At 37.6% G+C, this 17633-nt stretch overlaps 1 protein-coding gene across 6 annotated transcripts in view; it reads left to right on the top strand.

The window, feature by feature from the left end:
• The window catches only part of CPNE3 (copine 3), a 64058-nt gene that overhangs the window by 24034 nt on the left and 22391 nt on the right, over positions 1-17633 (top strand). For 5 of the 6 annotated variants that reach the window (XM_073330648.2, XM_073330645.2, XM_073330649.2 and 2 more), the window contains 5 exons: positions 3612-3686; positions 8278-8349; positions 9234-9317; positions 10410-10499; positions 16439-16537. In XM_073330648.2, the coding sequence (XP_073186749.2) occupies positions 3612-3686; positions 8278-8349; positions 9234-9317; positions 10410-10499; positions 16439-16537 (420 nt within the window). The remainder of the gene's footprint in view (positions 1-3611; positions 3687-8277; positions 8350-9233; positions 9318-10409; positions 10500-16438; positions 16538-17633) is intronic. The other variant, XM_073330650.2, reaches the window with a different exon arrangement.

Raw genomic sequence — 17633 nt, 5'->3', positions numbered from 1 at the left:
ATAACCTTTCTAATGATATCTTACATGTCTGATCTTGGACAAAACATCATAGTTATGCTATAATCATATAATATTTCTATGAAGAATATGGGGTGTAGTGTGTCAATTTTATTACCCACTTTGATTTCTACTAAAACTATGTAATAGTAAGCTTACTTTAAGCTATGCCTCTTTTATATGCACTGACCTATAACCACGCTCATGAGGGGATAGCACTCGTAAGTGAAGAATAAGAGTCTCTGCTAATTTGTCTACACTTAAAATGTTACAGCTACTTACTTATGTGGACTGGAAGAGTTCTCCGATTGGAGTAGGTAATCCACCTCCCTGAGAGGCGGTAGTTAAGTCAACAGTAGAATTCTCCATCAACCTAGCACTGTTTACACCGGGAGTTAGGTCAGTTTAACTGCGTTGCTCAAGTGTGTGGATTTTTCACTAATTTCCTTGTGTAGACCAGGCGTAAGAGTCTCTGCGAGTTTGTTTTTCTTTCAGTTCCGCACATAAGATCATTCTGTGAGCACTCGTCTTGAGGTTTTGTCTAATGTATGCTAGTCAAAGTAGAATATGAGAGAGAGAATATTATCTCTATCACAAGAGGGTGAGATCTTTTATTGGACCAACTTCTGTTGGTGAGAGAGACAAGCTTTTGAGATCTTCTTTAGGTCTGGGAAATGTACTCAGTCACAGCTAAATACAAGATGGTACAGATTGTTTAGCATGAGTAGTTAACACACATTTCAAGGGATCATTCAGGTGACCTGTTAACACTTCTCTAGTCATAGGGGGAAAAGAGGCTGAGGGGCAAGGTTTAACTGGGTTATAGATTGTTCCAAGAAGTCATAAATCCAGTATCTCTATTCAGTCCATGATTTTTAGTATTTAGCAAAATTATGAAATTAAGCTCCCAGGCCCAACTGTAAAAGGTTTTGTTCAGACGTCCCTTGAGAATAACGACTGAGAAGTCAGATAGAGTGATCGCTTTGTGAAAAGTTTCAGAGTAACAGCCGTGTTAGTCTGTATTCGCAAAAAGAAAAGGAGTACTTGTGGCACCTTAGAGACTAACCAATTTATTTGAGCATGAGCTTTCGTGAGCTACAGCTCACTTCATCGGATGAAGTGAGCTGTAGCTCACGAAAGCTCATGCTCAAATAAATTGGTTAGTCTCTAAGGTGCCACAAGTACCAATTTATTTGAGCATGAGCTTTCGTGAGCTACAGCTCACTTCATCGGATGAAGTGAGCTGTAGCTCACGAAAGCTCATGCTCAAATAAATTGGTTAGTCTCTAAGGTGCCACAAGTACTCCTTTTCTTTTTGTGAAAAGTGTTCACCTGACGGTGATAAGGTACTTTTGTCTTATTTTTTTTGTGTGAGTTCATTCAAGACCATAGTGATGTTGTTTGGGCATTTAGTGCATTGGAAGAAGTGTACACCTCATGTTGTGATACGCATGTGAAGGATCCATGGATCTTAACACCCCCCACAACACACAGTTTCGACCATGCTAGCAGTGGAGGTATGTCTGCAGGTTTTGCATCTGTTGTTCTTGCAGGGTCTGGTGCCGCTTTTAGTTGGTGTGTCCTGGTATGTGGGGAGTTTGCTTCTGATGAACTTGGAGAGGTGGGGGGATTGTTTGAAGGCCAGAAGTAGGGGTTCAGAAAATTTCTTTCAGAATGTGGTTCCCATCAAGTATGTGTTGTGATTATCTGATGATAACCCATATTGGTACCTATGTGGAGTGATAGGTGACAACTAGGTGTGTGTGGTCAAAGGAGGTTTTATTTCTGTGTTGAGGCAGGTTCTATTGGGTTATTTGGGTGGCCCATTCCATAAAGTGATCTATTTCTCTGATTCGGAGTGTCCTTGTTTGGTGAAGGCAGTTTTAAGTGTGTTTATCCTAGACTTTCTCCTGTCAGCATATTCTGTAGTATCTAAGTCCCAGGCTGTAGATAACAGATTTTCTGGTGTGCTTGAGGTGCTTACTGGACCTCTGAAGGTAGGTGTGGTGATCCGTGGGTTTCTTGTACATTGTTGTCTGTAGGATTCCGTTGTCGAAATTGATCTTGGTGTCCAGGAAGTTGTTGCTAGTGTGGGTGTGTTTTAGAGAGACTTTTATGTGTTGGTGGTAGTTGCTGAAGTTGTAGTGAAAATCTATGAGGTAGTTTAGGTGTCTGTCCAGGGGATGAAAATATCATCTATGTATCTCAGGTATCTTATTGGTTTCATGCTTGTGTTTGTCCAGAAATTCTTCTTCAAGGTGGCCCATGAAGAGGTTGGCATATCCCTGGCTGTAATTAAGCAGATTGCTGTTTAGAGAACAGGTGGACTAGGAATAAATGAGAAATGATAGCTAGTCACTGCCATACAGAATACCCAAATGCTTGCAGATTCCAAACTACTGTTGTCATGACATGACACTTGAGCTATTAAGTCAGGCTCCATAGAAAATCCTATAGTAGCTATTAATCTGTACCTTAAAGCATTGTAACAGCAGCATGATACTCTTCCTTTCTGCAAGATCAAAAACAAGATTATGTGGCATGATTGCAAAACATTGCAAACATCAGTGAATTATATGAATTGCTAATTTTGAGGCTTTTTAATGAGGCATCAGGTTCCAGTGCATCTGGGCTAATTTCAGGTATTTCAGGACAATAATTTCAGGTATTTTTAGAAAAATTCAAGTATCTTCTCTGCACTTGCTAATTTGTCTAGATAACTGGCATCTAATTGGAAAGTGAAACTATGGAATTCAAAGTTGCTGGCTTTTCTACTTGAGCCTCTTCTAGAAGGAAAGTTTAGAGATTCCAAGATGGGGAAACTAACAGCACAGTGCTGAAAGTTTGTTTATGAAGGTTCTTGTTGCTGTCATTACTGTTCGCTTCAGCGAGAGACAAAGAAAAGTAAATTGTCTTCCTAAAAGACCTTGTCTTCCTGTTAATGTTGTTACTCAATGCAGTTTGTTCTGCGTTTTGACATAAAATTATGAAAGGGATCTTTTTGAAAGAAGTTTGTCTCTTGTCTCTTCACATTCTTTTTAAAAGATACTCCCCCCACCTCCCCAAAAGAGGAACTGAGTACTAGTAGAAGCTAAGCCTGAAATTCTGAATGTAGGTAAAATAACAAAATAAAACATAGACATACTATAAAACAAAAATGTACTTTTTCAGCAATCTGATTGCTTAAATTATTTGCCATATGTATAAATCCAAATGCAATGTGTCAAGAATTAAGGGATAGTCTAATCTCACAATTTCAGGCATCCTCCCTGATGTATATTAATGTACGTATGTATGTATCATGTCAGATACAAGCCATCTTTAGCAGCTATTCAGGAAAAGTCCTTATTCTACTGTTGAAATTATTGGTGTGTAAAGGATTTCTTGTAGTTCTTACCTTGTTTTTACTTCTGTCGTGTAGTCAAAGTTGCATATAGCTTCATATCTTTAAATATTATCCAAACATATTGAAGGCTATAAGAAATAAAAGTAATGCTGGAGTTCTCATGGTAGAATAGTTTCCTAAAATGGAATATGCAACACCACTTGTTTCTTTCAATGTGAAAAACTGTTAATTGTCAAGAGTTATTATAATTTAACTTTTGTTTTGACAGATAGTCTCCTGCAAGACACTAACAAGACCATTAATGTTTAAAAATGGCAAACCTGCCGGGAAAGGAAGCATTACGGTAGGATGATACTTGGCTTTTTCCTTCTAGCATATAGCCCACAAGTTGTTTCTCTTACTGAGTTAAATGTGTTCTATCACATCATAGTAACAGGAATATTTCTTTCACAGCTGTTTGTTTGCAGCTTTCAATTTACAAAACAGTACTTCTCTGTTGACCAACTTATCAAAATCAAAGAGTCTTCAGAGGCTCAAATAAACTCAAGTGGGTGAACACTTTTTATTTATTTATTTATTTATTTAAACAACAAAAATCAAATTGCTTCTTTCAATTACTTACCCTCAGGTCCTGAGCAAATGTGGACTCTTATTAGTTTTTATTTTCTTCGCAAATGATTTTACTTTCATCTCAAGCTGTATCCTACATAAACGGAATTAGGATAGAAGTCTAATGTAGTATCATGATACCAGTGTGGTAACTAGATAAATGGCTAATATTTAGTGGTAACCACTGTAGGTGTGTCTAGAGCTTTACAAATAATTAAGGCGGTCTGTGTCCTGAGCAATATATAATCTTTTCGGCAGAGAACAGCAAGAGGTTACATCAAAAAGGTAACTAGGTAATGGAATTGAGACATAAACGTTAAAATTCCTGGTCTTTACTCTTTTTTCTGTAGGAATAGATCTATTTAAAGTTACCAGTCTTTAGGGTAACTTTGAAGTTTCATTATTGCTTTAGTTGGTCATGAGCAAACACTAACATGTATACAATTATTGGGTTGTCAAGCAGTGAGTGATAGAACTGTAGATTTGGCAACCAATAAGAGTATAAGCAACAACCATGCTGGCACTGAAGGGTATTTCTTGATGTGGGAACTGAGTGGATGGAGAACCCATTAATGATCTTTATTTTGGGGTCAGTTTTGCAGCATCAGTAGGGGCTTTTAACCAGTACTAGGGTGGCTAGAGATATTCAGTTAATATGGACTCTAAGGCCAGAAGGGAATCTCATGATCATTTAGTCTGACCACCTGCACTTCACAGGCCACAGAACCTCACCCACCCACTCCTGTAATAGACCCCTAATCTCTGGCTGAGTTACTGAAATTCTCAAATCTTGATTTAAAGACTTCAAGTTACGGAGAATCTACCATTTACGGTAGTTCAAGTTACCCACGCTCCATGCTGCAAAGGAAGGCAAACCGCTCCCAGGAGCTCTAATTGCCCAAGGGGAAAATTTCTTCTTGACACCAAATATGGTGATCTGTTAAATCTTGAGCATATGGGTGAGCCCACAAGCCAGACACCTAGAAAGAATTTTCTGTATTGACTCAGTCCTCCCTGTCTAGTGTCCCATCTCCAGCCATTGGGGATATTTGCTAATAGCAGTCGCAGATGTGCTATGTGCCATTGTAGGCAGTCTCATTATACCATCCTCTCTGTAAACTTATTAAGCTTTAGTCTTGAAACAAGTTTTTGCCCTCACTACTCCCCTTTGAAGGCTGTTCCAGAACTTCACTCCTCTGATAGTTAGAAACCTTCGTCTAATTTCAAGCCTAACCTTATTGATGGCCAGCTTATATCCATTTGTTCTTGTGCCAGCTTTGGCCCTTAACTTAAATAACTTCTCTCCTTCCCTGGTGTTTATCCGTCTGATGTATTTATAGAAAGCAGTCATCTCCCCTCAGCCTTCATTTGGTTAAGCTAAACAAGCCACGGTCCTTTTGTAAGGTAGGTTCTCCATTCCCTTGATCATCCTAGTAGCCCTTCTTTGCACCTGTTCCAGTTTGAATAAATCTTTAACATGGAAGATCAAAATTTCACACCGTATTCCAGTTGAGATTTCACCAGTGCCTTTTAGAATGGTAATAACACTTTCCTGTCTCTACTAAAAATACCTTGGCTGATGCATCCTAGGGTTGCATTAGCTTTTTCCCTGCCACGTCACATTGGTGGCTCATAGTCATTCTGTAATTGAGCAATATATCCAGGTCATTCTCCTTCTCTGTTGCTTCTAACTGATATGTCCCCAATTTATAGTAAAAATTCATGCACTTAAGGACTAACAACAAAACCTTTCACTTTGCACTATTAAACTTCATCCCATTTCTATTAATCCCATATATGATATTCTGGTCCTCCTCCATATGAGTAAATATCTCCCAACATCGTAATTTTATTATCTCATTCCTGCTTTTTTGTGCCAAGGTCATTAATGAAAATGTAAATTAGACTGATCACAAGACAGAGATCCCCAAGGAACTTCACTAGTTCTCCTTCCAGCCTGACCTTTTGGTTTTCAGTATGGCCCGTTGTAGTCTCCCCTTTAGCAAAGTCCTTACCCACTTTTCGATTCTCATATTAATCCCCATCTTCTCCAATTTAATTACCCATGTGGAACTGTATCAAATGCCTTACTAAAATCCAGGTAGATTAGATCTACTGCATTTCCTTTGTCTAGAAAGTAAGTTACCATCTCCAAATAAATAAATAAATTTAAATCTGGTTGGTTTGGCATAATCTACATTTTGTAAAACTGTGTTTTATTTTTATCCCAATTATTGTTTACCCCTATGTCCTTAACTACTTTCTCTTTCCAAATTTGTTCTAAGATCTTGCATTCATTGAGGTCAAACTAACAGGCCTGTAGTTTCCTGGATCACTTGGTTGTCATGGCTTATGGCAAGTTGTATCTTTGATTCCCTTACTCGGTCTCTCTGTGGGCACCCTAATGCAAGTGACGGGTCTATGCCTGTACTACTTTCCTATAACTCTCACCACTTTTAGGCTGGGTTCCCAGATCACAGCACCCATGTTCCTCAACTGTATCCTTGTATTTTAAGGTCAGGCTTGACAAAGCCCTGGCTGGGATGATTTAACTGGGAATTGGTCCTGCTTCGAGCAGGGGGTTGGACTAGATGACCTTCAGGGGTCCCTTCCAACCCTGATATTCTATGATTCTATGATAGCACTGTCTACAATGGGAAGATAAGTCAATATAACTATGTTGTTCAGGGATATGGAAAATTCACACCCCTGAGCGAAGTAGTTTATACCAACGTAAGTTTGTAGAGTAGACCAGAGCTAACTAAGGCTGATTTAGCTTTACCTTTTAGCCAGCATCAAAATAACCAGCAGACTCACTGGGAGAAAGAAAGATGAATCATAAAATTAATGCAGATCTCTCAAATTCTTCAGTGGTGATGGATGTTAGCAAAATGGATGGACAGATTTGGCAATGCAGTTCTAATGGGAATGCTCCATTGAGATCAGCAATTAATAGGCTGAGTCTGTTAATTAAGTATTGTGGGATACTGCCAACCAGGAAATTAAACATTATTCAGAGGCACCAGGATCTTATCTTCATATGTCCTGTACGCTTTCTTCAGGCTACAATGTTAGTGCCCTAGTTTGCACCACCTCTATTCTATACAGTGAAATGTAGAAATCTGGTCTACTTTATTCAGCTAAAATTGATGACTTTCCAAATTGTGTACGAAAGTGACTTTGTAGCCAAAAAGCATGACCTTTGGCAAACTTGTAGGGGTCACCTCCCATGTATAAGAGATTTTTTTTTTCAACCCAAGATCCATGTACGATTTCTAGCTGCTATTCTAATACTTTGTTCAAAGATGTCCATAAGTTTGTGATGATATTGCTGTTCAGAGGACTGGATACAAATGGTGGTATTGTTACTTGCCACATGTTCTTCCGATATCAGAATTGGTCAAGTACATAATGGAACAGAGTATGCTGCGTCTGAGGATGATACCTCCCACAGACTATTATTTGCTAGTTATAAAGTTGAGACCAACAGACAAACTTTGACTTCAGTCTGTGATCTGCCTGTAGAGTTAAAGACCTCACCGAGCATCCCTTTTTTGCCTTTGAAAATGACAGAACAGCAGTAAAATTCCTTTTAGAATGCTGTCTGCCTTCTAGCTATAACCACAGTTTAGCAGGTTTCTAAGTGTGCTGCACCACAGTGTTTTTTTTTTAAATATGAAAACCGTTTAGAAGCTTGAACTTGAACTGCATAAATACAGATCTCACCATCTAGTGGATGTGAGAGAAGCTCTGAAAATGTGCTTCTGTACAGTTAGTTCAGCAAGCTCTTTTATCTCATTGAGCAGGGACATTTGGTGTTGGAACTCGTAGGTTCTATACCTGGTTCTGGCACTGGGTCTGTGGCATTTGGCAAATAAATAATCCAAAATCTTCAAAGTGGTCCATTTTTTGGGGTTTCAACTTTTGGTGCCCATTTTCAGAGGTATTGAACGCTCTCAGCATCAGTTGACTTCAGCTGCATTAGGGGTGCTTGCTTCTGAAAATCGGGACCTGTATGTCTCAACTTGAGCCATCCAAAATTAGTGGCCACTGTTGAAAATGTGAATCTTAACATCTGTATCTTGGGTTATTCATTTGTAAAATGAGACTATTTACCTACTAACATAGGAGTTGTATAGCTTGCCTGATGTTTTTAAAACACTTCAGAGTTGTGTCCTACCTTTTCATCCAAGGATCTTCAAGTACTTCTATATTTAAATAAAATATTTCACATCTACCCTTTCTAGGTATGTTGTGAATAATATTAGTGAAGTATATAGTATCTGAACACAGAATAAATGTTCGTCCTTCTTTTATCTACCTAGATTACAGCAGAAGAAGTAAAGGATAACAGAGTGGTCTTGTTCGAAATAGAAGCAAGGAAACTAGACAATAAGGTACTTAATGGTTGTATTTATAATAACAAAGCATTGAAATAATGATGCTCTTATAAATAAATAATGACAGGGCTTGATTCATTCTGGGATTCTTTGCTGAAGAAATTAAGTCTACTAAGATACTGCTTACAGTAGAAGAAAACTATAGAAACAGAACATTTTGTGAATTACATTGAAGTTTTTAGAATGAATCTTGACCTAATTCTAAAGTGAGACAGGTATATTGCCCAAAATATTCTTTGAACAAGACTTAACTCTGTCCATATAAATTAATCCTAGCTTTGTATCTGTTCATTAGTGTGAATGCTTTTGCATTTTAATTTTATTTACTAAAATAAATAACTGTAGAAAGTTCACTTTCAGACAAAGTATATGTTAGAGTGGGCAAATCCATTATAATAAAGAAACCACTTCAGGGCTGGCATTAGAATCTCTAAACGCTTTAATTGCTCTATGAAATTCTAAAATAGATGTTAAAAATAAGTGTGTAGGGAAGAAATGCTTCTATTTTACATTTTTATAATGCTCTAATTAGGCAGCTTTGAATTTGGGTCCTGCCCTTCATACACCTAGTGGTCCCATTGCCCTGAGATGGAACTGTCTGGCAGTGTTTACAGAGCACAGAATCTCACCTTACATTTAAAGAATATTTCTAATCTACTCATAGCTATATAATTCTTTGGCTTGTTAATATAAACTATCCTGTTTTAAAAAGCAATAATGAGAATGATACCTGAAAAGTGATTTGTATTCTTCATCAGAAAGATGTTTAATAGTTTTTAGGAAGGTGTCTCTTGTTTACCTTCCATTTATCGGACTATGTATATTAATTAGTGTTTGATAACATTCATGCCATGTGATAACTGCCTATTTTTTAAACTCAGGATATTTTTGGAAAGTCAGACCCTTACTTGGAGTTCCACAAGCAGACCTCGGAAGGGAACTGGGTAATGGTTCACAGAACTGAGGTAGGGGAGGTTGTTCACAAGAAACTAGAGTTTTATTGAGTTAATCTGACTTTAAATGTATAACATAGCACTAAAGGTACAGCACCTTTAGAGCAGGAGAGTTAATCTTGTGGTTAAGGCGCCAAACTGGGACTCAGAGATGGGAAAACTCAGGTCTCCTGTTAAACTTTTTTTCTGTGTGACTTGAAAGTCATGAAATGTCTCTGGCACTCAAATGTGGATAATACTGCTTTTTCTTACTCTTGTCCATTTAGATTGTAAACCGTGTGGGCAGCGATTGTTTAGATGTATGTAATGGCTAGCATAATGGTCTAGTTTTGGTAGGAACACCTAGATGCTATTATAATATTACTATTAATATCGGAGAATGACAACTTCAGCTAGGTCTGATATTTACTGCTTAAAATAAGTGTATAACTTATTACTAAATACTTATAGGAGAGCCTGAAGCCCTAATCAGTATTTAAATAATTAACAAATTTAGAGGAAGGCACAGTCCCTTACAGCACTAAGATTCTTTTTGCTTGATAGACATGAGGAGGTTATAAAGTGGCCTTTGCTGACTTGCACATCTCTTCTGCCCCGCCCCCTTCCCTTAACCCTTGAATCTCTGGAGAAATACTTCTGGAAATGGTGTTTCAGTATAAACATTTGGTGGAGTGAAATGTAACTTCTGGAAATGATGATTTTACCCCATTGTCTTGCTTCTACTGGTAAGATGTGGGGGTACATAGCAAAATGCTGCCTATGCTTTGGGTCTTCCAGTACAGAGGTACTGGAATGTTACATCCTCTCCAGTTTGGGATTTAAATGGCATGATAGATTAAATTTCCCTTTTGGAAAATACTGACCTAGCAGTGAGCAGCAGCATCCAACTTCCTCCAAGGTCTTGGTGTTAAAACAAAATTTTCTCCTGTTATGATGATCCGGGTCTTGTTATATCCTTGTCATGTGTACATGTTTTTTGTGACTGCCTCAGAGGTCAACACTTTCCATATTTGTTATAGTTATGGAATAAAAACAGGGCAAAACTGATGGTCCCTCTCCATCTTGCCTTGCTAACAATGCTATTTTATCAAATCTTTTTGGCAGGTTATAAAAAACAACTTGAATCCTGTCTGGAAGCCCTTTAAAATACCTCTCAATTCTCTGTGTTACAGTGATATGGATAAAACAATCAAGGTAATATTTAAATGATGCATTGCATTTGTCCTTAATGTATCTAGAGAACAGTTAGCAAATATAATGAATATTCATTTAACTTGTTTATCCTCTTAATTTTAAGTTAAATTCAAAATACAGGTTTTTATTATAAGTAACAGAAAACAGGGATGATGATAATGATGACCTGATAGTTTGTGTTACGGTATCTCCTAAAAATTTTGTCAAATTGACTTCCAGAGTTAGGGAAGCCGATTAACCTAGAGTAAATGTGTATTTCTCTCCAATTTTTCCTTTGAATTAGTGTTAACACAGCATCAGTTCTCAGACTTGTTAAAAGTGTGGGCTGTTTACTTGCACATTTACAGTCAGTTAGAATCCTTTTGGCTGTTACTCTTTCTTGCTCCCCTGCATATGACTGTCTGTCGCCTGGTGCCTTATACGTGTTTCACACTTGTTTAATTCCCTTTCTTTCCTGGATGTGTGTCATAGCCATCAGGTCCTTTTCTCAGCCTGCTCAACTGGATTTTGCTGACCAATTGCTTCGTTCTTTCCTCCATTGCTTGGATATTACCTACACAATAATCCCAGTTCCTGCTAGCCTGAGGAGTAGAATGAATGTTCATGGGGATCCCCATGAATAAAGCACAGTAGCAAAGCATTAGCATTGAATCGCTGGATCTACCCAGACAAAACCTTCTGATGCCAAGCTGTTTTTAACATTAACTGATTTGGGTATAGAGCTAGTATTAGAAATATTTTAATTTGGAATCCTCTAGTCAGGAGGACATTTTACAAATGTAATTATTTCACTACTAACTATTTAGTAGTATCTCCCTTCCTCACTCCGCTAGCTCCCAAAGCAGAGACATTGTGACAACACGGGCCGCATATTTCAAGAAAATGGATCTCTGCTGCCATTGACGTCCTTCGCTGCCTTTAGTCATTGGTCCATAAAGGAGCACCATAATCTGTTAGCTTCAGCTCTGGGTTCTGTTGTCAGATGAGAAAATTCAAATGAACCTGCCTTATCTTAAGCACCACTTTTGGATTTGATGTTCGGAGAGAAGATGAATGCAGGGTTGCCTGCCTTCTTGTCCTAACTAAATCTGTGATGGTTCAGTCCTTTTTCCTCTGTAGAGAAGGATGGTTCAAGTAGCCTAGGAGGATAAGGTGGGCTCCACTCACAGCACAAGGAGTCAATCTAGTGAATCCTTACTGAACATTATCTGCAACCATTGACACCCTGACCCCAAAACACCCCCTTAGTCCTCATCACCCAAAAGTTCTTGGTTTTTTGACACCCTGCATAAAATGACAGGCAGAAACCTGAGAACTAGTGATGGAAAAGCTAAGGCCAAAAGACAGAAGGTGAAACACAACAAATTTCTTCAAGCCTATGCTCAGGCTTAAAGCTGGTCAGAAATTTTCTCAAAAAGAAAAGGAGTACTTGTAGCACCTTAGAGACTAACCAATTTATTTGAGCATAAGCTTTTGTGAGCTACAGCTCACTTCATCGGATTCATTCATCGTGTAGCTCACGAAAGCTTATGCTCAAATAAATTGGTTAGTCTCTAAGGTGCCACAAGTACTCCTTTTCTTTTTGCAAATACAGACTAACACGGCTGTTACTCTGAAACCAGACATTTTCTGTTACATGTTTTTTTTTTTCCTGATGGAAATTGTTTTTATGTAGAAATTGAAATGCTTCAGAAGTTTTTATTTCAACATGAATTCTTGCAGGGAGAATATTTTGAAACAAAATCTATTTTGGAAAAATTTGACACTATATTTTGAATTTAATTTTATGGGTTTTTTTTCATTTTTGTTTTTACATTACTACTGATCTGTCATGAAATAGAGTATATTATGCAGTAATACCATTGGCATGTCGTGAAATAATGTAAAAGTGAAAAAATAAATTCAGAAACTGAAATTTTTCCATTGCATGGAAAATTTCAAAATGTTTTTTTTTTTTTTTTTTTTTGTTCCAGTTTGGAACAAAAACAAATGTAAGTATCAAAATTTCCTGCAAAACAAAAATTCCAAGTTACAGAAGCAATCATGCTGGTTGAATTACAAAGCAAGAGAAGCTTTCTATCAAAGAATCATAAAAATGTAATGCCAGAAGGAACCTCAAGAGATCATCTAGTCCATTTCCCCCAGTCACCATGCTGAGGAAGAATTAAGTATACCTAGACCGTGCCTGTCAGCTGTTTTGTCTAACTAGTTCTTAAAAACCTCTAATGATGAGCATTTCATAACTTCTCTAGGTAACCTATTCCATAACTTAACTACCCATATAATTAGAAAGTTTTTCCTAATATCGAATTTAAATCTCCCTTGCTTCAAAGTAACCCAAAGAGTTCTTGTCCTACCCTCAATGAACATAAAGAACAATTGATCACCATTCTCTTTGCAGCACCCTTTTACATGTTTGAAGACTCATCATGTCCCCTTTTTAATTCTCTCCTTTTTTTTAGAGTAAACATGCTCAGTTCTTTCAACCTTTCCTTATGGGTCATGTTTTCTAAATATCTTTCTCTTTTTGTTGCTGTCCTCTGGACTCTTTCACATCTTACTTAAAGTGCAATGATCAAAACTGGGCACAGTACTGTAGCTGAGACCTCACTAGTACTGTACCAGTTACCTCCCAGGTCTACATATGACACTCCTGCTAATGTATCTCTGAATGACATTTGCCTTTTTCATCACAGCCTCGCATTGTTGACTCATATTGAATTTGTGATCCTCTACATTACCCCCAGATCCTTTTCAGTTGTAGAACCATTTATCCAGTTTTTCCCCATTTTGTATTTGTGCATATGATTTTTTCCCTCCTAAGCATAATACTTCTCTTTGTTGAATTTCATCTTGCTGATTTCAGCTTCAACTGAAGCTGCCAAATCCAGGGTGGTAAACCAATTCATCGATCTTCAGGTTCTACAGCACTGGTTAAATCACGTTAAACCGTTGAATGGATAGTCTCATTCGGAAGTAAGGTGGCCTTAGTGTGAAGGAATGCATTTTAAATTCACACCTTCATTTAATTCAGTTTAACTTGCCTGAGTGTCCCTGGGTAGACGTGCCCTAAGATTACATTCAAAGTGGCAGTTGAAGTATACTAAGGCATTCACAAAGTCAAAATGGAATTCATAAATTGATAGACATATTCCCCAATCTGTCACAGCAGTGTGTACATTTAGACAAAATCCTATCAAAACAAGATATACCATAGCACTTACTATAGCACTTATTTCCATCCTGGGGAGAGGATGCAAGAGAGAATAAATCACATGCGACAAACATTAGTTTCAATGTATGCACTGTATATGCACAGCTGGAACATATGTAGCTACTATGGGTATAAACCTGGACAGAATAAAACAGTAATAAAGCAGAGTAATGATTACCTTTATAAGTAAGCCCAGAATCTGACAACCTGGGGGGGGGGGGGGGGAGGGAAGAGCTAGTGACAGCTCTTCTTCACATGTCATAGATGAATTTTTCATTTCCATTAAATAGCCCCACTAAAACTGTAGTTCCTTGACCAAATAAATCCTATAAGATAGGGTTGTTTTCAGCTCAGGATGATCCAAAATGTAATCTTCTCACCCAATAGAATACACTGTGTAGGTGTATAATAAAACCTGCTGTGGAGTTTCTGAACTCAGTTACATGGGTATATATCCAGAGTAACTGGATTTCCATGGCTCCAGATTTACACAAATAAAGCCGGATAGATTCTAATCTCTGCTGCATTTTATTTTGAAATTGTAGTTTATGGATTTAAAATTACTTTCAGATGAGACAGTAAAATTGTGGTAATGTTTTGAAGAAGAATTAAACAATGCTTTAATGCTTTTATACACACAGTGGCATGCATAACAGGCTATCTTATTATAGTAAGTAAAATGACTTTTTTAGCTTTCCTCAGTATGAATGCCTCTTCATACACTGAGTCGCTCAGTTTGTGTATTCAGCAGTAATGCACAAATCAACTTGCTACACTATCTCATTAATTTATTTCTAAATTGTGTGTGTGTTGCAGTGAGTCAGTAATATCGTTCTGTACCACAAATGTGAGCCTCTCTCATTTGGAGCTAGCATGCCTGAATCCATCAGCTCTGAGGAGAGAAGAGGGGAACAAAGATAATGTTTATGTTGCTACAGGGAGCCACCAAGATTGTTGCGTGAGCAGTCAACCTTTTGATCTCAAAAGAAACATTGGGCTAGATGTATTTAATATATCAAACTCCCAGAAATCTTTTCTGTCTTTAAATAAAAAAGACACTTATGATAACCTTGGAACAAGCTATTATTACTGTTGAATGATAAAAAATATATTTGGTATTAAGAATTCCACCAATTGCTTGGTTAGGTGAACATCTGATTGGCTCAACATAAGAGAGCCTAAATAATCTGCATCACATCTGCCTGTGCTGAAATATGTTTCTCCATCTGTGATACTGTTGTTGCCTGTATGAAGTATGAATTGGTGTTCAATGCATGTGCATGTATTATGTATTATATTACAGTGGTAGCCAAAATGTATCTAGGAGCTATGCCAACAGAAGAAAGCACAGTCTCTGCACTATAGAGCTTTCAATCTAAAAGGCAGTAATGTAGAAATATGAAATGTGTTATGCAGGCAGTTTTCTCTCGGAAGCCCAAGATTTTATTAAGGTAGTGTAACTTAAGGTAACATAACTTTATTAATGTGCTAGTGTACAGTATAATACTTTGTCTTAATGGGGAGTAGGAAAGAAGGGCATGGAGAACAGCAGCATGGCTTAGATTGAATCTGTTTAGGAAAATTTTTGTCCAGGGTCTGTATATTTATCCTGAATAATGGAAAAGTGCTTCAATGGAAATTTTGGAACTAGGAAGCTGTTATTTTAATAAGTCATCTTACTTTATACTCAGAGCAAAAAATCATTCTTAAATAGAGAGAGGTAGTTTGTGCAATATCAGTTTTAAATATACAAACTTAATTCAGAATTATAATTAAGACATTCTGGAGAACAGTCATAGCCTTTTCATTTTATTACTTTTTATATGTATGTGAGCAGATTCTTCACAAAAGTTAAAACAACAATGGAAAAATAGAGCTGGGCTAAATAAAGTGACAGTCTGCCATCCCAACCCGCTAAACAGCAAAAATAACCCAAGAAAGGAAGAGTAAGTGAGAAAGGAAAGGCATTAAGGTTAAAGGTGAATTGATTTGATCAGTAAAGTCTTACCATTGGGCTGTAAATACAGGCAAAGAGGGATTTTAGCCAACATACTATCTCTGAGGAAGTTATAAATTTACAAATAATTAAGACTGCTGGTCTTGAGAGAACTCTCAAGTCTCGCTTCTATTATCAGCAGTGAAAGGTACTGAACTCTGTCTCTGAGCCCCTCTCTGGATCAGTAATGCAGTCCACTTGCTTTTGCTCTCCTGCTAACCACCCGGAGCCTGACTTGAAGTACTGATCATCCATATCTCCCACTAAAATCAATAGGAGTTGAATGTCAGTATCTCTGAAAATCAGGCTTGCAGTCTATAACGGCAGAAGGGCGCACAGACTAAGCACCACGGAGTGACTTTTTTCCTAAAAATGATTAGAATAAAATAGTAGCATTTGCCCTAACTAACCATCTTGGACCTGATCCTGTAAAATGCTGAACTTTTGATGCTCATTGACTTCCGTGAAGATGAGGATGCTCAGCAGCTTGGAGGATCTGGTTCAGTAGTAGGTAAGACTCCCTTTTCTTTCTGCAGTTGGTAAAGCCTAGCCTTCAGACACTTGTATATATTCCCCATGAATTTAAGTCTATGGCAGAGGGCAAACTTCTGCCACACTTGAAATCCTAACTGTATCAAAAAAACCTGCCTTTTTTTCTTTGTTATAGAAGTGTCATTGCAACATCACTCTCATTGGCTCTCGCTAATCCTGGATAATGCTTCATTTTAGGTAGAGTGTTATGATTATGACAATGATGGGTCTCATGATCTCATAGGGAGTTTTCTAACCACGATGTCAAAACTGAAGGAAGCTTCTCGATCATCACCGGTAAGTCCAAAGCCTCTAGGTTTCTTGAGAATTTTTGTGAAATTGCTTTATTCATTTTGAGCAAAGACTACCAAGTATCTTTGATTGTCAATATTTAACTGCCTTATGGCAGTGCTTGTAGCACCAATTCAGTTCACATTCAGTTGGCATTTCCATTATAAATCTACCTTTACAGGCTTTAATATTTTATTCTTTTTTTGTAACGGCTTGTGTCTGAAAATCCAAGTTGTTGGGCCAAATTAATTTCACCAATCCATAATCATCAAGATGCAGAATACACTATAAATTTCACTGCTGTTAAAAGGCCAAAGCCTGAACTTATTGTGTCAGATTTTACTTTATCCTTAATTTTCAGGTTTGGTTGTTGCTCACTTGAGTAAGTAATTGAATAAATCTCAACGAAGACTTTAAGATTTTAGCTACTAGTGCACAGAAATCAACCTAGGATTTTCATTTGTTTGGGTCTTTATTTCCTTTCTTAAAAAAAAAAACTCAGAAACCACACTGTCCCATATATTTTGCTATGAAACGTTAACAGTGCTGTAAACCTTGTAACATGGTAGATTGCATCCTCATAAATTTCATTGAAGGCCACTCAGCAGCCTTAGCTTAGAATCTCTTTATTTTTATTGACTTGTGTCATAAACATAAAGGGAAGGGTAACAACCTTCTTGTATACAGTACTATAAAATCCCTCCTGGCCAGAGGCACAAAATCCTTTTACCTGTAAAGGGTTAAGAAGCTCAGGTAACCTGGCTGGCACCTGACCAAAAGGACCACTAAGGGGATAAGATACTTTCAAATCTGGTGCGGGGGGGGAGGTTTTGGTCGGTCTGTTCTGGGTGCTTGCCGGACACAGATCAAGGAAGCAAGCAATCCAACTCCTTTAGAATTAGTAAGTACTAGCAAGGGAAAGTTTAGAAGATCTTATTATATACACACGAAGCATGAAAAAAATACCTCCTCCCACCCCACTCTCCTGCTGGTAATAGCTTATCTAAAGTGATCACTCTCCTTACAATAAGAAAAGGAGTACTTGTGGCACCTTAGCGACTAACCAATTTACATCTAACCAAGTTACATCTGATGAAGTGAG

The sequence above is a fragment of the Lepidochelys kempii genome, chromosome 2 (assembly GCF_965140285.1).
Source record: "Lepidochelys kempii isolate rLepKem1 chromosome 2, rLepKem1.hap1, whole genome shotgun sequence".
NCBI lineage: Eukaryota > Metazoa > Chordata > Testudines > Cheloniidae > Lepidochelys > Lepidochelys kempii.
The sequence above is the reverse complement of the archived record's forward strand: the minus strand, read 5'-3'. Positions and strand labels throughout refer to the sequence as shown.